Raw genomic sequence first — 25,236 nt, 5'->3', positions numbered from 1 at the left:
GCAGTTTCAGGCTTTTGACTCAGTGTTAGTGAAGGCATAATGATGTATTTCTAAGTCAGGTTGGTGCAAGTATGAGAGGAACTTGCAAATAGTAATGCTCCCCTTGTGTTTGCAATCCTTGTCTGTACTTGAGATAATATCACCAGTTTGGAAAGTGCTAGTGGAGGAGGCTGGGTAAGCTTCTGCTGTTGTATCTTGCATGTGGTACACACTGCTGGCACTATGCATCAGTCATGGAGGGAATGAATGTTGAAGGTGATAGGTAGGGTGCTGATCAAGTGGGCCTGTTTTATCCTCTGATGTCAGATTTCTTGAGTAGTTTTGTTGTCGTGCTCATCCAAGCAGTGGAGAGTTTTCTACCTTATCTATCACTTATGCATTGGCCCACACTCTTGCATGCCACGGTATTGCTGCCCTGTTAGCGTAACATACTATTTAAATGTTTTGATGGTTCTCACGAATATAACACTTTCAGCAGTGATTTCTAGATACCCAGCACCCTCTGAGTGAAAAAGATTTTCCTCAAATCTTCTGTAAACCTTCTGGAGGGTTATCATGAAACTGTGCCTCCTGGTTATTGACTCCTCTGCTGAGGGAGGCAAAGTTTCTTCCAACTACCCTGTCTATGCCTTTCATAAGCTTGTACAGTTGAACAGTTTGGCCAGGGTGCAGCTAGTTTTGGATTGACTATCCTCGGCACCTTTACCAGGATGTTGTCAAAACCCTAGAACTCTGCTATGTACTGCTATGTACTTTAACTGTTTCATGATATCTCATGGAGTGCATTAAGTTAGCTGAAAAATGGCATCTGTGATACTGGGACCTCAGAAGTAGGGCAAGCTGACTTATCGTTTAGTTCTTATGGCTGAAGATGGTTGTATATGCTTTTGTCTTCTGTATCATTGGGAATACTTGTGGAATATTCACATCCAGTTAGTTACCTATTTGCCCAGTGCCATTTACGACTGGCTATGTCAGGCCCATAAAGCCTCAAGCTGATCCATTGGTTGTGGGATTGTTTAATTTTGTTAATCATACGCTGGTCTGATTTGGTTGGAATACAGTTTGGTCCTGTGCTGTAGTTTCATTAGTTTTTGTTTAGGAATGCCCTTGTGCTGCTCTTATAAGAACATAAGAAATAGGAGCAGGAGTAGGCCATGTGGCCCATTAAGCCTGCTGCACCATTCAATAAGGTCATGGCTGATCTTTTCGTAGACTCACTCCACTTACGTGCCCGTTCACCATGATCCTTAATTCCTTTACTTTTCAAAAATCTATCTATCTTTGCCTTGAAAACGTTCAATGAGATAGCCTCAAGTGCTTCACTGGGCAGGGAATTCCACAGATTCACAACCCTTTGGGTGAAGAACTTCCTCCTCAACTTATGTTGCCCAGTACTCCGTATTGGGTCCTCAGTGGAATTTGTGGCAAGGACTGAAGACAAAGACTCCCTAACATTAATTGCGAAAATTCCAGATAGCACACCGAAGTACAGCCAAGCAGCCAGACAAATCAGAGGCAGTGGAGATTGTCAAGAGAGGTTATGCTTAAGTAAGATTGGCAGTGGTCAGCACAATGTAGAATTTGACATATTTTTGGAGGAAAACAAAATACTGCTGATGCTGTTACTCTGAAAGAAAAGGCGATTGCTCGAGAAACTCAGCAGGTCTGGCAGCTTCTATAGAAAGATTAACTCTGTTTCTCGTTCAAGTCCAATGTGACTCTTCTTCATTTAGATGACAGTGTTGGTGATGGCCAGCATGTAGGATGAGAAAGGGGGGGAACCATGTACATATGCTTGGAGAACACCAAAGTTAATGTGCATAAGCAGGACAAGAGGGGGTTTCTGGTTAGAAAGAAATGAATCCAGACAACGGGAGCCCCACCAGCTTGAAAAGACAAAAAAAAAAATTGGAGGAGTGTGCTGTGGTCAGTTGGGTCAAACATGCCCATCCATTTACATGTGAGCATACATTTGAATCGATACACACCAGGATACACTCAAACATGCCATCTGCCTGAACATATATATTACCATACAAGCATTTACATATACTGATTTCCTTCACACACACATAAAAATCTGTGGACACTTCAATCTACACACACTCTTCACCGAAACATTCCCATATCATGTATATACTCATACATAACCATAGTGATACCCAGAACATTTACTTTTGCCATTGGTGCATTCATAACCAAATACAAGCAGATGCCCAACTATACCCTCACTCATTTTTTCACAAACTCAGTGATACACACCCGTGCACCGCTCTTATATACCTAGTTAAAAATCACACAACACCAGGTTATAGTCCAACAGGTTTAATTGGAAGCACTAGCTTTCGGAGCGCCGCTCCTTCATCAGGTGGTTGTGGAGGGCACAATTGTAAGACGCTCCAAACTTTTAAACTTTTTAACTTTGGACACCCTAGCCCACTACTGGCATCTCCAAATCATGACTTGAATACCTACGCCTCCAAATGTACACATTCATTTCCCTTCATACTTTCTCTCTATACCATCACATTCATGAAGTCAACAAGCTACCACACTGCTGTTTTACATAAAGCAATACTTACTCGGGCAAATAGATGTTTCCCATCTATTAACTTTATTGGAAGTGCTGGCAGTTACATTAGCTCAGATTCCCGTCAGTAAAATACTTGAATATGATACTCTGGGAATCTCAGTTCTCCTATCCCATACATGCTTAATTTTCTCTGAGATAGCCCTTTGCTTTATTCTCAATTCCTATCAGACAACACTGTCATTTATTCTGAAAACTGTTACTGTAGGCAAGAAGTCATAATCTAGCGTAAGAACACAAACGCTGAAAATCCTCAACAGATCAGGTAGCTTCTGTGAACATAAACGGAGATAACATTTCCAGTTGTGATCTTTCATAAGAACTGCAGAAAAATAAGAATGTACTGCAATAATTTTTGAGTAAGTGAAAGGTGGAGGTGAGGGATAAAGCACAAAAGGGTATGTCTGTAACAGAGAATCTGTAGTAGAGAGCAGGAGAGATTAAGCAAAATAAAGTTTTGTGGTACAAAACCTAAAGGGAGTGGTAATGCAGCGAGGTTTATGAGCTTGCTATTTGTTAAATATAGCAGGTGTGGAAGAGTCAGCTGACAGAATGGAGAAGGAAATTTCAACAGGAGCATGTGAACGAGTTATTTATCAGGAAATGAAGACTTCTACAGCAAAACTATGATAGTACAAACAGAAAAGGTTGCTGTCAGGAAGGGAGTCAGAAATACAAGGAGCCAGTTCATAGAGATGGCTCAATGGGGATTTGGTATAAAGATTTGAAGAGAGGAACTGTGATCTAGGGTAGAAATTAATATGTGTTGTACAGAGAGACTCTCACTAACAATCACTTTTTGAAAGGTGGTATTCTGATCCAGGAAATCCCTTTTACAGAGGCAGTTTCTTCATCAGTGAACCCCTTTGAGGTAGTGTGCTAGAGGTGTTGTGCATGGTGACTATTGTTTGGGTGTGAAACAGACATACTGACACCATTTCTGTTGCGTGCCCTATCTGCACAGTTGGATCAATGAGAAATTCTTTGAACCAATCTATTAGTCCCGGTCAACAATCTTATCAGACCCTAATTAACATGCAAAAGAGCCCAAAGCCTAGGTCTTGGCTATGTTTGAAAATGTTAAATGAGCACTAGCAGATTGCGAGCCAGTTTTACACTTCTTCTCGTTTTTCTTTCTGTTGAAGTCAACAGGCGGCCGCACTGCTATTGCCTGTTTTACACAACTGCAGCAATAAGATTTAATCCTTGGTTCATTATGTGTGTTAGTGAAAGACTTCAAGCCTGTGGAAGGACCCCCCCCCCTAGGATGTTGCTTTCTAATAGATGGAGGCCAGCTTCACTCTGGATTCTTCTGTGCGTCCTGAGGCCAACAAATGAAAGTATCTTCTTATGTTAAAACATGTTATATCATGGTATTCGAACAGATGAAAGACTCAACAGACAATCAAGGTATTCTTCAATGTATAATTTCAGTTAGTGTGTTTCCAATTAAACCTGTTGGACTATAACCTGGTGTTGTGTGATTTTTAACTTTGTACACCCCAGTCCAACACCGGCATCTCCAAATCATGGTAAAACTGAAATTAAACTCTTCTCTGGATCAGAGAGAAGGCTCCAGATGAATGACGATAGGCCCACCCCTCATCTCATGTCCTACCTGTTCACCACAGATCTCCACAATCTTCAGGATTGTGTTCCCCTGCTCTTTAATGCCTTGGTTGTTTTATGTTTGGCAACTCAAATGCAACATAAGAATCAAGCCCAAAATTTTATTTGGGCCTGGATTTGCCCTTTTGGGTTTGGACTGATCAGATAGTCTTTGATCTATTGCACTTGCATCAATGTTGCATTTTCATTTTGGCGATGTTGGCTCTATACTCTATTGTGTCAAGTAGAGAGATGCAAGAAGCTGCAATATTCTGGATGTGAGTTACTGTAAACAGGACTTATATACATGACTTGTCTTTGCTCCTGTCAACAGTGGTCATCCTCCTCTCAAAATTTGCATACTTGCTATGAGCGCATTTGATGAGACAATGCAGACCAAATTTTATGCTGTATTTCGTCTCTCCTGGGAGTAGTTGATGAGGTCAATGAAAAGAGCATTTTACTGTATTTAGTCCATGCTGTACCTAGCCTGCGAGAGTTAAATGGTGCAATGCAGGAAGTATACCATTCCCAATGTTGACATGGCTTTGTCTCACACCATGTAGAAATGTAGCGTGGAACCTGACATTTCAGATTTTCACTCAGGTCAACAAAGTGGAATGAATTTTCAGTATTATCCTTAACCTTCCAATCACATTACCCATGCACAGTGTTCCCAGATTAGAGAATGAAAACAAAATGATAAATAATTGGTGTGAGGAATCCTCTCAAACGTTTCATTTGCTGTTTACAGCTCTCCCTTTCCTGGCTCCCCACCATGAGCATTTTTTAATGATCTTCTGTACAAATTGGTTTTGAATGAATTATTTATCCCAACTGCCAAATCCTCAGCTTCTAAATTCTGACCATTTGGAAAATTCTGATTTATCTTTGTGTAAGGTTAATGGCCTCACTCTTCTTGAATTTGAACTCTTTGAACTCTTGAATTTAAGTTGCCATAGTTTTGCCCACTCAGTTAAACTGTCGATGCCCCTACACAACTTCCTATTCACATCTGAACAACCTATTGCACCTCCTGAATTAGTGCCACCCGCATGCCTTTCATTCTGTCATCCAAATCATTGAGAAAACGTGAAAAGCTAAAATCCCTGTTTCCTTTGCTGAAGAATAATACTCACTATATTTTGCCAAACAGAAAATATTCTTTAGCCATGGAAAGAAATGCAAAGGAAACAAAATGTTAATTCAGCAGGACAAAAGCTTAGAAAGCCTTGGTCTCAGAAGGTAGAATTTAGGTGTATGTACATCAACGGGGATTAAAATTGAACCAGAGAGTAGGAAGCTCTAAGGTCTCAGGGATTCACTGGGGAATTCTGCCCCTTGAGCTCCGTTAACTAGGCAGTGAACTCCTGGCCTTTTGATTTGGTTAGGGGGATTGCAGTTGCAGGGTCCAAATGTGAAGAACCAAACGTGCTAAGGAACTGAGCCAGGGCTGCGTTGGACTCAATGGGCCCTCCTTTATCGCTGGGGAAATCACCCTTGCAATTCAAGAAGCTTCAAACCTGAGAGACATTGTGCTAGGATATCAATATAAAGGTTCCACTCAGAATTTTATTTCTTGGCATGAAATTTTCCGAATTTAAACTTCAATGTAGGGAAGGAGAATGATGTAATATGTTTCTGAGGAGCTCAGCTGCTTAAATCCTGAGTGCAGCATCAGGCAGGTTTGGTTTTCTTGATTGTTTTTGTTCTTCTGTGACTTTAGTTCCCAAGGGCTGCTGAGTCATCTTGAGACTATTGTTTCCCAGGCAATGACTGCTCTCTTACACTTTCAGCTGGGACTCAGTGGTGGGAGTCTTGCCTCTGAGCCACCAGGATTCTAGGTTGGCTGCAGCTCCCAGGCTTGAGCAAAAGCATCAAGGCTGACAGTGGTTCCGAACTTTGGATGAGTCGTTAAAATGACACCCGATCACCCTATTTGCATGGCTGTTAAAGATTCTATGGCACTGTTTCAAAGAGGCAAAGGTGATTTATCCCATGTATCCTGGCCAACATTTATCCTTAAATTAGCATCACAAAAGCACATTGTCTGATCTTTAACACACTGTTGTTGGAGTTTGCTGTATGCAAATTGGCTGCCATATCCCCTACATTTATAATAGTAGCCTCACTTCAGAAGAACCTCATTGGCTGTAATGTGCTCTGAGGTATCTAATGGTCATAAAAAGTTTAACGTAAATTCAAATCTTTCTCTCATTTTCCTTTTGTACTTTGCCCAAGTGACCATTATTTGCGTGTAAGCCAAGGCAGCAAGTCTCAGCAAGATGTACAGGTTAGGCTTTATGTTTGAGTAGGCTCTTGATTGCGGGAGTGAGGTTCCTGACTAGAGAAGGTAAATTCACTGATTGAGTGGGCTCATAGTTACAGGAGGTGAGATTGACCATTATGGTGAGTAAAGTTGCTGAACACAGTGAATGAAGTTCCTGATGGTGGTGAGAGACGTTCTTTATAATAGTGGAAAGATTCTGAATTTTTAAAAGTTATGCAATTATAACTTTGTAATTAGTGCTCATTAAGTAGCTGTCCAATTGCCCTTTGAAAAGTATTATGGAATCTGATTTCCCCCATACTTACAGATTGCATGTTCCCAATCTGAACCCTCTATGTGGGGCAGGGGATGAAACAAATCCTCTTCTCGTTCTTTCACCAATTATCCATGGTCTGTGAACATTTTGTGAAAGGAAATAGTTTTTCACTACTTTTCTGTAAAATAAAACCCTCAACTTTGAATAGCTTTATAAATGTTCTGCTCTAAGAAGAACAATTCCAGCTTCTCCAATCTCTCCACATTAGTGACATCCTTTATCCCTGGTAAAGCTCCCTCCTGAGTGTGATGTTCAGAATTGTTGACAATATTCTAGCTGAGGCCTAAACTTTGAATTGGAAAATTTTAGTATGACTTTCTTATTCAGTCTCCTGCTGTCCAAATCAGATATCCTATTGCCTTTCTTAACTGCAGTGTCTACTCACTCTGTCAGCTCTATATTCTCTTTTTCTATGTACAAAACCAAGACTTCCAGTCCTCTCTCTATGACTTACTTAGTTGAAATGTAATTTTTAATGACCTATGTATCTTCACATTGATCTCTTTGCTTTTCTACTCTTAGAGGGTTTTTTTTCTGTATTTTTACTTTGAAATCTATCACTTTAGATTTTTCTACCTTGAATTGTAATGATACTTTCCATCCATCAAGCTGTTTTATCTGTCGTCCTTTTAGTCTTCCCTAACTCATATGACAATTTGCTATCTACAACCCACACCGACTGTCAATTTGACATTATCAGTGATTTTTGATAAAGTTTCCTATGTTCCCAGGTCCTGGTATGTGTCATGAAGATTGGGTTAATGCATCTGCAGGTGATTAATGATAGACAGCGATTAGTAACCATTTTGTTGCCTCTTCCTCACAGACCTGCCCATGATATCAGCCTGGAGGAGTTTGATGATGAGGATTTGTCGGAAATTACAGATGACTGTGGAATTGGGCTGAACTATGACTCTGACCCCTATGAAAAGGTAAGAGAAAAACATTCCATTCGCAGTTTCCAGAAATGGATTTTTATGACTTGAATGTTGTTTCAGTTTCAAGCACCATATAGCAGTAATGATCAGAGGAACATTCTGATTGGGTGGCATGGTGGCACAGTGGTTAGCACTGCTGCCTCACAGCACCAGAGACCCGGGTTCAATTCCCACCTCAGGCAACTGACTGTGTGGAGTTTGCACATGCTCCCCGTGTCTGCGTGGGTGCTCCAGTTTCCTCCCACAGTCCAAAAATGTGCAGGATAGGTGAATTGGCCATGTTAAATTGCCCATAGTGTTAGATGTAGGGGAATGGGTCTGGGCAGGTTGCTCTTCGGAGGGTTGGTGTGGACTTGTTGGGCCGAGGGGCTTGTTTCCACACTGTAAGTAATCTAATCACTAATCATTCTCCGCATGCACACAAGAACAAGTTGATCCTGCAATGTTTGATGCTCTTAGAATAATTTGGAAACTTAACTCAATAAAAACAGAAGAGTATGTTATCCGGAAACACTGGGATTGTCAAGTAATGTGGGGAATACAAAGTCGGAAACTTCATTCAGGCAGCATTTGATTTTAGAGCTATAACAGACTGATTAGACCACCACGGACAAGGAGGGCACACTCATTTCCCATGTAGATGTCCCCATGAATCTGCTCCTCCTGCCTTACAAATGGTAGAGGTCATGACTTTGGAAGGTGCCTCCTAAAGTGCCATGGTGAATTCCTATGGTGCTTATTGTAGATAATGAACATTGCTGTGACTGAGTGTCATTGGTGAAGAGACTAAATGGCATCACATCCACAAACAATTAAGTGGGCTGTTTGTCCTGGATGGTGTCAAACTTCTCAAATGTTGTTGGAGCTGCACCTATCCAGACAAGAGGGATGTATTCAGTCACAATCCTGACATGTGCCTTATTGATGGTGTGCACATTTTTGACGAATCAGGGGCCAAGTTATTTGCTATAGGATTCCTAGCTTCTGACTTGATCTTGTAGCCATAGTATTTATATGGCTATTCCAATTCAGTTTCTTGTAAATGGATGTTGATGATGGAGAACTCAGTGATGGCAATACCATTGAATTCAAGGGGCAATGGTTAGATTATCTCTTGTTGGAGGTTGTCATTGCCTGGCATTTGTGTGACGTGAGTGTTGCTTGCTAATTATTAGCCCATCTGGATATTGTCAGACTTTGCTACATTTAGACATGCAGTTGTGAATGGTGCTGAACATAATGCAATCATTAGCAAACATTTCTGATCCTATGAGAGAGGGAAAGTCATTGATGAAACAGCTGAAGATGGTTGGGCCTAATATACTGCTCTGAGGAACTCTTACAAAGATATCCTGCAGATTTAAAGTGAAGAATAATTCATGGTGTCCATGCAGAGCCATTTGTAGGTTTTTGGCATTTCCAGTGCTTTGCCTGATCCACTCTAAGCTCATCCAGAACAATCAACTAGTAAAGTCTCCACACTCCTCATAATGCCATGTGTAAAGATTATAAGCTGACTGCTTCTGGCATTTTCACCCTTCGTAACTATTACTCCTCAAGTCCATTCTCACTCCTCCTAGCTACCGGTCCTCACACTCAATCTTACCTCTTCCAACCATTAAACTTCTTACTCTGCAATCTCACTGCTCCCTGCCACCTGTCTCCAGTCCCCAATATTTATTTCTCTTCAAGTCCTGCTTCTCATGTCTCAGTCAGCACATCCCCACCAGACCTCTCTCCTATTTTGCCCACCATCACATTTTCCTTCTATTATTCACTGTAGCACACCCATGTCTTATAAAGGAGGCCCAAGGTCGAATGCTTTATATGCTTTCAGCTTCTTCATGGTTCAGTCACTGGGATTGTATCCTACATCTGCTGCTCTCCAAAACAGGAGTGTGCTTGAATTTCTAACTCAATTGTTCCTGTATTTTCTTTCCTGATTCTAGGAAAGTTTATTGTATTTGGAAGACTCGGCTTTTCAAATAGGGTGAAATATTGTATTTCCTTGATTTAGGCTGAGTGTTTTGATTCCCAGTCTGAGTATGTTGAGTAGGCAAAAGTGAGGACTGCAGATGCTGGAAACCAGAGTTTAGATCAGAGTGGTGCTGGAAAAGCACAGCAAGTCAGGCAGCATCCGAGGAGCAGGAAAATCGACGTTTCGGGCAAAAGCCCATAACTCTCTTCCACTCTCTTCCATCGGGCAAAAGATATAAAAATTTGAATGCACATAACGAACCAATTCAAGAACAACTTCTTCCCAACTTTTATTAGACTTCTGAAAGGACCTATGAAATATTCATCTTGATTTCTCTTTCTGCGTGTACAATGGAGCTGTAACACTGTATTCTGCATTCTGTTCTACTACCCTCATGGTATGATCTGCCTGGAAAACACACAAAGCAACACTTTTCACTGTATCTCAGTACATAAATAAATCAAACTAACAAACCAACAGGGCTGATATATTGAGTAGGGTGTAATAAGTGCTTGGGTAGATATATTGGATTGGATATAATGTGTATAGGTGTAACTATGTTGGGTAGGTTGTGATGAGTAGTAGTGTATGTCAGAATGCAGCAGAGATATGTTGGGTAGGTGTGATGCATGCCAGTGTAGATATGTTGAGTAGAATATAGTGATTGGCAGGCTAGATACATTGGATAAAGCTCTTTTCTCATAGACAATCCCTTGGTATTGTGGATAATGTGCATCCATTCTAATTTGGTAGATTCTGAAGTGGTTGATAAATGCCATGTGCTTTTTTGTAGACTCTGCCAAATAGAGGTGAGGTGGTGCTTGAAAGGTCATGTATATGAGTAGTTGGAGGTTTGTATAGTCTCTTTCTAATGCCTTGACTTTGCTTCTTGTGTTCCTGACAATATCTCTTACACAACTGTGCCTTCCCAAATAAATCCTCTCCATTTTGGTCTGTAATAATTATTCAGAGAGTCCTTGGTCAATGGTTCACCTGTTCAGGCTTTGAAGTTATCCTGGGTGGTATGGTGGCACAGTGGTGAACACTTCTGCCTCACAGTACCAGGAACCCAGGTTCAGTTCCAGCCTTGGATGACTGTCTGTGTAGAATTTGCACGTTCTTCCCCTGTCAGCATGGGTTGCCGCTGGGTGCTCCAGTTTTCTCCCATAATCCAAAATTGTACAGGTTAAGTGGATTGACCAGGCTAAATTGCCCCATGGTGTCAGGGATGTGCAGTCTAGATGGATTAGCCATGGGAAATGCAGGGTTACAGATGGGATCGTCCTCAGAGGGTTGTTGCAGACTTGCTGGGCAGATGGACCTCTATTTCACTGTCGGGGTTCTAGGATTCTATGATCCCAAAAACACATTTGCTCACCTCCTCGGAATCTCTTGCTGTCACCAAATTCCATGTAAAGCAATTTCTTCAAGTGTCAGACATCAGGTTGATCCGTCCTGCCCAGCAGAGGTCATTCTGAATGATTGGTCCCTTTATTCTAGGCCTGATGGCTTCAGTGAAGGTGGTGTTTTTCCTGCCACCAGATTTGAAGAATCTTGTAAAGGCACTCCTGCTGGTAGTTCTTCAGTTCTTTAATGTCCAAGTGTCCGAAGTGTGGGGATCAGTGCTGCCCTGCAAACCATGACCTAAATTTTGGGCTTGAGATTCTGGACCTTAAGCACACTTTTCCTCAGTTGGTTGATTCTTGATCTGGCATCACACTTTTCCTCAGTTGGTTGATTCTTGATCTGGCATACTGGAGATAATAATCAATTTTGTTTTCTCTGTCTGTCATCACAGAGAGGAGGCAGTGTCACTCGCTGAGCTATTAATTCAGAGCTTCAGCTTTTTCTTTCAATGCAGAACGGCACACAAGGCTCCTTGATAAAATAAAGGCTCATGTTATCCGGGATATTACATCAGCATGGATTCAGATTGGATAACTAACAGAAGACACAGAGTTGGGATAAGGGGGGCATTTTCAGGATGGCAACCTGTAACTGGTGGAGTGCTGTAGGATCAATGCTGGGGCCACAACCATTTACAATGTAAATTAATGCCTTGGAAGAGTGAAGTGAATGTATTATCGCCAAATTTGTGGATGACATAAACATAGGTGCAAAGGCAAATAGTGAGGATTAAACAGACTCAATTCTGAATTGTAGACAGGTTAAGTGAGTGGACAGAAACTTGGCAGATTGAATATAATGTGGAAAAAATTGTGGGATGCACTTTGGCTCGAAAATAGAGGAGCTGAATGTTTTTTTAAGTATAGAAAGACTGCAGAAAACTGTAACACAGTCTCCTTTTGGGGGTCCTCGTGTGAATTTTAAAAAGTTAGAACCACATTCAACGGTTAAAGGGAAGGCAATGATGGATGGCCTTCAGTTCAAAGGAAATGGAGTGTAAAATTAGGGAGGTTTTGCCAGAACTATGCAATCACTAGTCAGACTACAGCTGGAATACGGTGAACAGTCAAATAAGAAAAAAAAGAACTGCCAATATTAGAAATCCGAAACAAAAACAAAAATTGCTGGAGAAACTAAGCAGGTCTGGCAGCATCTATAGAAAGAAAAACAGTATTCGATTCCACTGACCCTTTGGAGTCTCTCCTGCACTTTGTTTTCCATATTGTGAACAGTTTTGGTCCCCTTAGCCAGGCAATTGTATGATGTTGTTGCAGGTAGTTGAGACACAATTCACTAGATTTCTTTTGGTGCGTATAAAGGGATTTGAGAAGATTGTGGCCTGTCCTCATTGGAGTTTAGAAGAATGAAAGGAGACCTTATCGAAACATAAGATTCTTCACGGGTTTGACAGGGTAGATGTGGAGAGGTGGTTTCCCCTTATGGGAGAGTCGAGGACCAGATGGCATAATCTCAGAGTAAGGAGTTGCCTATTTAAGATGTGGATGAGGAGATTTCTTTTCTCAGAGGGTAGTGTTCCTGTAGATTTCTTTATCTTGGAGAGTTGTTGAGCCCGGTTGTTAAGTATGTACAAGGCTAAGATAGACAGATTTCAATCCGTAAGGAAAGCAAGGATTAATGGAGAAGGCAGGCAAGTGATATAAGGATAATCAGATTGACCACAATCGTATTATGTAATGAGTTCCGATACCATTATATTTAGTTAAGCTATAATGGTTGCCTGTTGGTCAATTATTGTGTAAAGGAACCTCTGCAGCAGCTGGTGATGGTGGCGGAGGGCACTGAGCAGAGTAGCTGGACAGATGTGCTGCAACGTCCAGCAACAAGTGGCGACAGTGAGCTGGGGTGCTGGAGTAATCTAATGGGCCTTTCCTAAAGGAAATGGTATCTTTAGGGAAAGGGCCTGATGAGGAGAAGAATCAAACAACCAAATAATTTCCTCAAACATATGTAAATTGCAGGAGAAAGCAAGGTGCTGGAGATCAGAGTCGAGAGTGTGGCGTAGGAAAAGCACAGCAGGTCAGGCAGCATCCAAGGAGCAGGAGAATCAACATTTCGGACATAAGCTCTTCATCAGGAATGAAGTTTGTGGGCTGAGGGGCTCAGAGATAAATGGGAGGAGGGTGGGGTTGGTGGGGGGTGGAAGTAGTTAACAAAGCGATAGGTAGATGGTGAGGGAGAAGGTGCTAGGTCGGAGAGGAGGGTGGAGTGGATAGATGGGACAAGTCAGGAGGGTAGTGCCGAATTGGAGGCTTGGGACTGGGATAATGTGGGGGGAGAGGAAATTAGGAACCTGTTCAAATCCACATTTATCCCATGTGGTTGCAAGGTCTCAAGGCGGAATATGAGGTGTTCCTCCACCAGGCCTCGGGTAGTAAGGGTTTGGTGATAGTGGAGGCCCAAGACCTGCATGTCCTTGATAGAGTGGGAGGGGGAGTGGAAGTGTTCAGTCACGGGGCAGTGGGGTTGGTAGGTGCGGGTGTCCTAGCGATGTTCTCTGAAACGATCTGCAAGTAGGCGTCCTGTTTCCTGACGCAGAGGAGACCACATCGGGTGCAACGGATACAGTAGATGACATTGATGGAGGTACAGGTAAATTTCTGTCGGATGTTGAAGGAGCCTTTAGGGCCTTGAACGGAGGTGTGGGGTCGGTGTGGGCTCAGGTTTGCACTTCCTGCGGTGGGAGGGGATGGTGCCAGGAGTGGGGTTTGGGCTGGGGGATGGGGGGGGGAGGGGGGGGTTGATAGCGTGGACCTGACGAACGCGTCACGGAGAGAATGGTCTCTCCGGAACACTGCTAGAGGTGGGGAGTGAAACATGTCTGTGGTGGCAGGGTCCGTTTGTAGGTTGCGGAAGTGGTGGACGATGATGCAATGTATGCGGAGGTTGGTGGTGTGAAAGTGAGGACCGGGAGGGGTTCTGTCCTTGTTGTGTTTGGAGGGGTAAGATTCCAGGGCGGTGGTGTGGGAAGTGGAGGAGATACGCTGGAGCATCTGCAGGTTTGATTCCATTTAAGTACTGTCTTCCACATTTCACCTTAATTCCTCTTCATAAAGACCCAATGTCAGTGGCATAACGAATCCTTTCTTCATGCTATTTGGACCGTCTGTGGGTTCTCATTTCATGTTACATTTCTGGCATGGCCGGCAGTATTCCATATCACAGGCACCATGTCATAGCAGCCACAGTAGAAAGGTACCTGGCTCAGATGGCGGAGGAGTTCAGATTCACAGTATCCAAGAGGGACACTGAAGCATCTGCAGTAGCATTGGAGGCTCAAGCATCCATTGGAAGAACTCAGGCCTTTAGGGCAAACCTAAACAGAGGCTTTAGATGTGTGTTCCCATCATTCAACCCAGGAAGGAAATGGTACGCCTGGTCGGTCATTTTACTTGTCAACGAATCAGAAGCTGGATGGAGTCAGAAGTACCCTGGAATGAGGGTGCACAGTTATTCATGACACCCAGGAACCTTAACACGAGTAACACGATGATCTCTGTGGGAAAGCCCACTGGGAAATACTGGGAAGAGATATCAGTTGTTTAAAGAAGTTCGCAATGGGTTTGGGGCACGAACAAATGTCTTGGGAGACAGCATTCTGTCACAGCTACAGCAGAAGCTTTTTGAGTAGAGGCAATCCATGGGGGGTGACCTGTTGTCTGGTGGAGTCGTTCAACCATATCATTCTCCTGGATCTCAAATCAGCCATGGACAAGCAGCTGAAAGAGCACCTAGCAGAAACCATGGAGGAGGAGAACCTCCAACTGTTGTTGAGGAGGCCTATTAATGTCAATCATCAGTTGTCTTTCTTAGGAAAACCGGATTTTATTTCATAGAATCCCTACAGTGTGGAAACAGGCCCTTTGGCCCAACAAGTCCACACAGACCCTCTAAAGAGTATCCCACCCAGACCCATTCCCCTACCATATTACTCTACACATCCCTGAACACTATGGGCAATTTAGCATGGCCAATTCACTGACTGCACATCTTTTGACTGTGGGAGGAAACCCATGCAGACACGGGGAAAATGTGCAAACTCCACACAGGCAGTCACCCGAGGCTGGATTTGAACTCAGGTCCCTGATGCTGTGAGGCAGCAGTGCTAACCACTGAGCCCCCATGCCATCATCTGAATCATGTGGCAAGCTGGACCTTTGAGGCCAGGAAAGAGGCTGCCATCAGGGAGCTGACTGTTGAGGTTGATGAGGATGTTGACCTCCAGCTAAAAGGCAGGCAGAACAAATTGCTGCACAGCATGTACAGAGCTCGTACCAGCTGCCCCGTCTCCACAGGAGGACTTGCAGCTGATCTCACCAAAGAGCTGTTGGAATCATGACAGGGCTGGCCACTGCAAACAAGACTGTCCTCACCAACCTTGGTCACCACTGTTGTCAGGCACAGAAGCCCCTTTCAGTGCAACAGCCTTCCCTCCTCACCAGATACTAAATAAATACTAACTCGTTGGGCCTCCAAACACAAAGCATACATTCAGAGGGGAAGTTTCATTCAGGAAAATACTTGTTCTTATGTAGAGCAATAGGTATTTACCATATCGTGGTCATGAAATTTAGCAGGGTAAAAGTGTCATGCCAAACTGACACAGGAGCCGAGGTGTCAGCTGTTGTTTACCAGTGTTTTTCTGAATGTCTTACTGAGGACTGTGAGCAGATTGTCTCCTCCCTTCTCCAGGCCTCTGCTTTGCAAAGGTGAGACATTCCTTATCATGGTTACATCAAGTTTTGAAACTTGAAAGGGTTCAGAAAAGATTTACAATTATGTTGCCAAGGTTGGAGGATTTGAGCTACAGGGAGAGGCTGAACAGGATGGGGTTGTTTTCCCTGGAGTGTCGGAGGCTGAGGGGTGACCTTATAGAGGTTTACAAAATCATGAGGGGCATGGACAGGATAAATGGGGTTGGGGAGTCCAGAACTAGAGGGCATAGGTTTAGGGTGAGAGGGGAAAGATATAAAAGAGACCTAAGGGACAACGTTTTCACACAAAGGATGGTACATATATGGAATGAGCTGCCAGAGGAAGTGGTGGAGGCTGGTACAATTGCAACATTTAAGAGGCATTTGGATGGGTATATGAATAGGAAGGGTTTGGAGGGATATGGGCCGGGTGCTGGCAGGTGGGACTAGATTGGGTTGGGATATCTGGTTGGCGTAGACAGGTTTCCGTACTGTACATCTCTATGACTCTATAAGTTCTCCCGATCTGTTCTCAATCACAGTTTTCATAGCCTGGGGTATCTGGTAGTTTGAGACCCAATTAACACATAAATGGAATTGAGGAAGGAATAGTCATGGTGTTGGGTTGAAATGTGTTAAGGTATATCTGGATATTTGCAAAGAATACATAGAAAGCATGTCTGCTGGCTGCCAGGAACAGCACATTACAAGGTCAATAGATGGGGCTTCACATGCTCAAGCAGTATCAGAATTGTTCGAGTGTCAGGGAATCATCTGTTCTTTTACCTGCCCACACCATTTTGCAGGCTTATGCCAGTTTTTCTCGTGCAGGTTAGACAAAAGTAATGTAAATAATCATGCTCTTAGTTAGGGGACTGACCATGAGAGAGAATCCACAGGTAGGAGGGGAGTTGTGGTTAATTCCATGCCTGTATCTAAAGGCAGCATTCTAACCCCAACTCTCCGTGACATTCAGACTAAGATTCAAATTGGTCCAGCTGGGTAGAGCCAAAGCAAGGCAGACAGGTAGAGCCGGGTGTGATTTTACCTTTATCATCTATCTTGAAAGACAACCTTAGACAACTTCAGCTGAGTGGGTGTGGGCATGAGTAGACTCCATCTTCACTGGAAGGCCTAACATCCAGCAGTGGTGCGCTACCTGATCAGAGTCACAGGATCATTGGAATGCAGAACACAGAAGGAAACTACACGGCCCATCGGCCAACACCAGCTCTTCAAACGGGTTAAAACCACACAACACCAGGTTATAGTAGAACAGGTTTATTGGGAAGCACTAGCTTTTGGAGCGCTAGTCCTTCATCAGGTGGCTGTGGCCTCAACCACCAGCACTCCGAAAGTTAGTGCTTCCAAATACACCTGTTCGACTATAACCTGGTGTTGTGTGGTTTTTAACTTTGTACACCCCAGTCCAACACCGGCACCTCCAAATCTTCAAATGAACATCTCCAATCTCCCCTGCTTTTTCCCCAAGCCGTTGCACATTATTTTTATCCAAATAATTATCAAATCACCTTCTGAATGCCTCAACTGAACCTGCTTCTATCACATTTCCAGGCACTCCCTGATGAACGAGTCCAAACAAACACAGAAACAAGATGAAGTCCTTTCTTGGCTGGTCATGATAAAGAAAGAGAGCTAAAGCAGCTCATCCTTCCTGACAGCCTCAAGTAATTAGCAATCCCTAATCGAGGAGTACCCAAAACAGTGTAAACAAATCCTCCACTGACCAGAGAGCAGTGTTACTGGCCCAGTTGATGCTGATATTGATGTCTGCTGTCAAAATTGTGAGAGGCATACTTTGGCCAAAGCAGGCAAATGACTCTTTTCCAGAATGGGATCCCTGGTGACCAGGATACCTCCAGAGGTCTTTGCAAAGGAATTTACATTCTTTGAGTAGTATTGAGACTGAGCAAACTCTCGTACGGACAGACTTCACAATAACACAGGCCATTCCAACTCATAGTCCCAAGACCTTGAGTATAGCCAGAGTGGTAGGATGTGGTTGGTTTGTCCATTTTGCTGTTCCATTTTGGATTCATGATGATGAAGGATGTAACTTTGAGAGCAATACCTTACAGGCCCATTGCAAGATCCACAGCATTGCCAAGAGGTGCACCACTCCCTAAAATGTAGAGGGGGGTGGACAGGATGAAGAATACAACCATACATTGCATGACCATTCATGCACCTTATCTCCTGGGTTAAAGAAGTGGCCTGAGTATCTTCCAGAGTTGATTTGTGTTTATGATAGCACCCTACAGGCTTTTCTCCATCCTATAGTTTCATTGAGTAAGACCCACTCTTTCCTGTGGACCATCTCCTTGGGCTCATCACACCTCAGATGGAGTTGAGGAGATCGCTGAGCACCACGTGAAGCTAAGCCAGACATTAAAGATGGCATCCAAAAGGACTGAGAGCACACTGCAAAGAAAACATTGAACGATTGCAAGGTTAACAGAACTGACCTTTGAATTGGAGTGAGGATATTCCTCCAATATCAGAATGTCAGTGGTCAGAATAAGGCATAGCATGTCTCCTACCCAATACCTCAAAATCAAAAAGTGGTTGGCTGGGGGAAGCCTCTAACATGTTTAACAGAGGGGAGTTGCATGAGGTTAGGAGTTGGGTAGATGATATGAAGGCATGCAGTAGTGTTGTGGAATTTGGTGTTGTATGCATTGACTCTCATTAAGTGGAGTCAGATAGTGATGGGGAATCCTGGAGTGACCTGTGTGTTGTGAATCCAGGGGGTGCATCCAGTGTGGTGAGGCCAACTCCCACCCTGGAAAAGGATGCAGGGTTGGCCTTGCAGGAGTGGGGAGACACAGAAGTAACAAGTGCAGCTACAGAGCAGTGGACATGATCTATATGGACTTCAGTAAGGTGTTTGACAAGGTTCCCCATGAGGGACTGGTTAACAAGGTTAGATCACATGGAATACAGGGAGAACTAGCCATTTGGATACAGAACTGGCTCAAAGGTAGAAGACAGAGGGTGGTGGTGGAGGGCTGTTTTTCAGACTGGAGGCCTGTGACCAGTGGAGTGCCACATGAATCGGTGCTGGGTCCTCTACTTCTCATCATTTATATAAATGATTTGGATGTGAGCATAAGACGTATAGTTAGTAAGTTTGCTGATGACACCAAAATTGGAGGTGTAGTGGAAAGTGAAGAAGGTTAGCTCAGACTACAACGGGATCTTGACCAGATGGGCCAATGGGCTGAGGAGTGGCAGATGGAGTTTAATTCAGATAAATGTGAGGAGCTGCATTTTGGGAAAGCAAATCTTAGCAGGACTTTTACACTTAATGGTAAGGTCCTAGGGAGTATCGCTGAACAAAGAGACCTTGGAGTGCAGGTTCATAGCTCCTTGAAAGTGGAGTCGCAGGTAGATAGGATTGTGAAGAAGGCATTTGGTATGCTTTCCTTTATTGGTCAGAGTATTGAGTACAGGAGTTGGGAGGTCATGTTGCGGCTGTACAGGACATTGGTTAGGAATATTCCACTGTTGGAATATTGCATGCAATTCTGGTCTCCTTCCTATCAGAAAGATGTTGTGAAACTTGAAAGGGTTCAGAAAAGATTTACAAGGATGTTGCCAGGGTTGGAGGATTTGAGCTATCAGGAGAGGCTGAACAGGCTGGGGCTGTTTTCCCTGGAGCTTCGGAGGCTGAGGGGTGACATTATAGAGGTTTACAAAATTATGAGGGGTATGGATAGAATATATGGACAAAGTCTCTTCCCTGGGGTCGGGAAGTCCAGAACTAGAGGGCATAGGTTTAGGGTGAGAGGGGAAAGATACAAAAGAGACCTAAGGGACAACTTTTTCACACAGAGGATGGTAAGTGTATGGAATGAGCTGGCAGAGGAAGTGGTGGAGGCTTGTACAATTGCAACATTAAAAAGGCATCTGGATAAGTACATGAATAGGAAGGGTTTGGAGGGGCATGGGCCAGGTCCTGGCAGGTGGGGCTAGATTGGGTCGGCATGGGCAGGTTGGACCAAAGGGTCTATTTCCATGCTGTACATCTCCATGAGTCTATGTGACTCCTGGAGACCTGACCTGGCCAACCTAAACGCTAACATAGGTTATCTCTTTGAAAGATGCCAGTCCCAAACAGACGGGAGGTGGAAGACCTGGTAAATTGGTGTACTGAGAACAACCTAGCTCTCAATGCCGGCAAAACCAAGGAACTCATTATTGACTTTACTCATGCCCCCCTACACATTAACAGCACAGAGGTGGAATAAGTGGAGAGTGTCAAGCCCCTGGGAGTGGTCATCCACAACAAGCTTCCTTGGACTCTTCATGTGGACGCACTGGTTATAAAGGCCCAACAACATCTCTTCTTCCTCAGGCAGTTGAGGAAATTTGGCATGACGGCGAATACCCTTGCCAACGTTTATAGGTGCGCCATCGAGAGCATTCTGTCTGGATGTATCACTACCTGGTATGGCAACTGTGCCATTCAGGATCAGAGACAGTTACAGAGAGTGGTGAACTCAGCCCAGACAATCACAAAGACCAACCTCCCATCTATAGAATCCATCTACCAGGCCTGCTGTCAAGGAAAGGCCACCAGCTTTCTTCCACCCTGGCAATGTTTTCTACAACCTCTACCATCGGGGAGAAGGTACAGAAACCTGAACACACGCACCTGCTGGTTTCATAACAGTTTGTACCGTACTGTTGTTAGAATACTGAATGGTCTCACAAACTCTTAACATTCGCCTGTACCTGTGTTTTTGTTTTTGCCGCTGTTTATCTATAATTTACTTACCTATGTTACTTAACTCTGTGATCTGCCTGTATTGCTCACAAGACAAAGCCTTTCACTGTGCCTCGGTACATGTGACAATAAATTCAATTCAATTCAATTCTTGAGCAAACACTGGATATCACTCCAACCCTTTCCATTTGCCCAGATCTCATTGCCATATACTGTCCACAGCCTACTCTGATTTGAGCATCATACCAAAACCCAAAGAAAGAAAACTGAATTAAAGGTGATTTTTAAAAAAAAAATGTTCTAATAAGGTTCTGCATGTTGGAGGACACCAAGCAGGTCAGCAGGAGCAGTTGGACAGACTGACCCTGGAGAGAGGGGTGTCTTTGGGAGCGTGATGGAGAAAAGGATCAGACAGATAAAGATTTTCCTCGGATTCCATATAAATACTGTGGCTTCTATATTTAATGTTAATTTCTCTTAAAGTTTATAATGACCTGACGGTGGAATAAATAATCCCTGTGTCATGATTTTTAGGCCACCTATGTGTTCAATTTGTTTTGTTATGTTTCCATATTGTAAGAACCATTTTAACAGTGAGTCTCAGAATCTTTGTAAATGGAATGAAGCCAACAAGTCAGTTATGAAATGGACCTTTCTTCTATTGACAATGGAGATGCTAATGTCAATATTGAAGCCAGCTGTACATGTACATATTGGATTTTGACCGGTCAGGACAACAGAACGAAACAGACCATTTATAAATTCATTTCAGCAATATTGGCCAACAGAGTGATCAGGTTTGAGTTGTTTTTTGCTTAGTTGTTTGTAATTCAGTTCCTTTGGATTTAGATGCGATGCTGTAATCAGAGCAGATTGTGGACAGTGTGTGGCAGTGAGATTGAAGTGAGGCAATTATTGAACTGTTCTGCATCACTGCCTTTCTCTTAGCTCACTCCCGACTTTGCTTCCTGACAGCTTGACCGCAGAATCATTGGCCGTATTTATGCAAAAAGTAAACGATTGAGAGCCTTGGTTGAAATCCACCTGAGGGTTAGGCTGTAGCAGAAATGTCCAATTGGATATTCTTAGTAATATTGGAGCCCTGGTCTTTGAATATTTCTCCCTGCAACTGCAGTGCCTCAAAATTTACCCAACTGAGTTTAATTATAACAATGTGTAATAGAGACTGATTTTGTAAAACAACTTCTTCTAATTCAGCGACATGATCTTTCTCCAGTTCCAGCACTGTCTGAATGACCCTGTTGCACTGAGCACAGCAGATTTCTCCGTCAAATTTATCATCATGCTGTAGCTCCCCAATAGCTTTGTTGTGCCCTGAACCACTGAAGCAATTTTCACTGACATCCTCATGTACTGCTTTTGCTTTGCTCCAATAATAACAACAAAACATGTGTCAAGCTCCAGAAACTGCATGTTATCTTTCAAAACCATAACGTGCAATCTAGAGAAGTGTTTCTTACTGCACCCAAGTGAATGCCAAAATAAATCTACTGCCATTTATAGAATCATAGAGAGGTACAGCATGGAAACAGCCTTCAGTTCAACCCGTCCATACCAACCAGATATGCCAACCCAATGTAGTACCACCTGCCTGCACCCGACTCATATTCCTCCAAACCCTTCCTATTCATATACCCATCCAAATGCCTATTAAATGTTGCAATTGTACCAGCCTCCACCACATCCTTTGGCAGCTCATTCCATACACGTACCACCCTCTGCGTGAAAGGGTTGCCCCTTAGGTCCCTTTTATATCTTTCCCCTCTCACCCTAAACCTATGCCCTCGAGTTCTGGACTCCCTGACCCCAGGGAAAAGACTTTGTCTATTTATCCTATCCATGCCCCTCATAATTTTGTAAACCTCTATAATGTCACCCCTCAGCCTTCGAAGCTCCAGGGAAAACAGCCCCAGCCTGTTCAGCCTCTCCCTATAGTTCAAATCCTCAAACCCTGGCAAATTCCTTGTAAATCTTTTCTGAACCCTTTCAAGTTTCACAACATCTTTCCGATAGGAAGGAGACCACAATTGCATGCAATGTTCCAACAGTGGCCTAACCAATAATCTGTACAGCTGCAATATGACCTCCCAACTGCTGTACTCAAAACTCTGACCAATAAAAGAAAGCATACCAAACGCCTTCTTCACTATTCTATCTTTCTGCGACTCCACTTTCGAGGAGCTATGAACCTGCACTCCAAGGTCTCTTTGTTCAGCAATACTTCCTAGGACCTTAGGAAATGTATAAGTCCTGCTAAGATTTGCTTTCCCAAAATGCAGCTCCTCACATTTATCTGTATTAAACTCTTTCTGCCACTTCTCAGCCCATTGGCCCATCTGGTAAGGATCCTGTTGTAATCTGAGGCAACTCTCTTCACTGTCCACTACACCTCCAATTTTAGTGTCATCTGCAAACTTACTAACTGTACCTCTCATGCTTGCATCCAAATCATTTATGTAAATGACAAAACGTAGAGGACCCGGCACCGATTCTTGTGGCAGCCCACTGGTCACAGGCCTCCACCACCCTCTGTCTTCTACCTTTGAGCCAGTTCTGTATCCAAATGGCCAGTTCTCCCTGTATTCCATGAGATCTAACCTTGCTAATTAGTCTCCCATGGGGAACCTTGTCGAACGCCTTACTGAAGTCCATATAGATCACGTCTACCCCTCTGTCCTCATCAATCCTCTTTGTTACTTCTTCAAAAAACTCAATCAAGTTTGTGAGACGTGATTTCCCATGCACAGTCATGTTGACTATCCCTAATCAGTCCTTGCCTTTCCAAATACATGTACATCCTGTCCCTCAGGATTCCCTCCAACAACTTGCCCACCACCGATGTCAGGCTCACCGGTCAAGAGTTCCCTGGCTTGTCTTTACTGCCCTTCTTAAACAGTGGCACCACATTTGCCAACCTCCAGTCTTCCGGCACCTCACCTGTGACTATCGATGATACAAACATCTCAGCAAGAGGCCCAGCAATCATTTCTCTAGCTTCCCACAGAGTTCTCGGGTACACCTGATCAGGCCCGGGGGATTTATCCACCTTCTTCCGTTTCAAGACATCCAGCACTTCCTCCTCTATAATCTGGACATTTTGTAAGGTGTCACCATCTATTTCCCTACAGTCTATATCTTCCACATCCTTTTCCACAGTAAATACTGATGCAAAATATTCATTGAGTATCCCCCCCATTTTCTGCGACTCCACACAAAGGCCGCCTTGCTGATCATTGAGGGGCCCTATTCTCTCCCTAGTTACCCTTTTGTCCTTAATGCATTTGCAAAACCTTTGTATTCGGCTTAATTCTATTTGCCAAAGATATCTCATGTCCCCTTTTGCGCTCCTGATTTCCCTCTTAAGTATACTCTTACTTCTTTTATACTCTTCTAAGGATTCACTCGATCTATCCTGTCTATACCTGGCATATGCTTCCTTCTTTTTCTTAACCAAACCTTCAACTTCTTTAGTCATCCAGCATTCCCTATACCTACCAGCCTTCCCTTTCACCCTAACAGGAATATACTTTCTCTGGATTCTCATTATTTCATTTCTGAAGGCTTCCCATTTTCCAGCCGTCCCTTTACCTGCGAACATCTGCCCCCAATCAGCTTTCGAAAGTTCTTGCCTAATACCGTCAAAATTGGCCTTTCTCCAATTTAGAACTTCAACTTTTAGATCTGGCCTATCCTTTTCCATCACTATTTTAAAACTAATAGAATTATGGTCACTGGCCCCAAAGTGCTCCCCCACTGATACCTCAGTCACCTGCCCTGTCTTATTTCCCAAGAGTAGGTCAAGTTTTGTACCTTCTCTAGTAGGTACATCCACATACTGAATTAGGAAATTGTCTTGTACGCACTTAAGAAATTCCTCTCCATCTAAACCTTTAACATTATGGCAGTCTCAGTCTATGTTTAGAAAGTTAAAATCCCCAACCATAACCACCCTATTATTCTTACAGATAGCTGGGATCTCCTTACAAGTTTGTTTCTCAATTTCCCTCTGACTATTGGGGAGTCTATAATACAATCCCAATAAGGTGATCATCCCTTTCTTATTTCTAAGTGCCACCCAAATAACTTTCCTGGATGTATTTCTGGGAATATCCTCCCTCAGCACAGCTGTAATGCTATCCCTTATCCACAATGCAATTCCTCCTCCTCTCTTGCCTCCCTTTCTATCCTTCCTGTAGCATTTGTATCCTGGAATATTAAGCTGCCAGTCCTGCCCATCTCTGAGCCATGTTTCTGTAATTGCTATGATATCCCAGTCACATGTTCCTAACCATGCCCTGAGTTCACCTGCCTTCCCTGTTAGGCCCCTTGCATTGAAATAAATGCCGTTTAATTTCTTAGTCCTACCCTGTCACTGCCTGCCCTGACTGTTTGACTCACTTCTGTTCTCAACTGTATCCGTCTCAGATTGATCTCTTTCCTCACTATCTCCCTGGGTCCCCCCCTCCCCCTCCCCCCCACCTTACTAGTTTAAATCCTCCCAAGCAGTTCTTGCAAATCTCCATGCCAGTATATTAGTCCCCTTCCAATTTAGGAACAATCCGTCCTTCTTGTACAGGTCACTTCTACCCCAAAAGAGATTCCAATGATCCAAAAATGTGAATC

The 25,236-nt window shown here is 43.4% G+C and overlaps 1 protein-coding gene across 2 annotated transcripts in view; it reads left to right on the top strand.

The window, feature by feature from the left end:
• mapk8ip2 (mitogen-activated protein kinase 8 interacting protein 2) overlaps positions 1-25,236 on the top strand; it is a 76,814-nt gene that overhangs the window by 5,619 nt on the left and 45,959 nt on the right. For both annotated transcript variants that reach the window (XM_043713911.2, XM_043713913.2), the window contains exon 2: positions 7,634-7,739. In XM_043713911.2, the coding sequence (XP_043569846.1) occupies positions 7,634-7,739 (106 nt within the window). The remainder of the gene's footprint in view (positions 1-7,633; positions 7,740-25,236) is intronic.

The sequence above is a fragment of the Chiloscyllium plagiosum genome, unplaced genomic scaffold, assembly GCF_037043375.1.
Source record: "Chiloscyllium plagiosum isolate Xiang-an unplaced genomic scaffold, Cpla_swu_hap1 HiC_scaffold_23, whole genome shotgun sequence".
Lineage (NCBI taxonomy): Eukaryota > Metazoa > Chordata > Chondrichthyes > Orectolobiformes > Hemiscylliidae > Chiloscyllium > Chiloscyllium plagiosum.
This window is presented reverse-complemented; position numbering and strand designations above follow the sequence as displayed.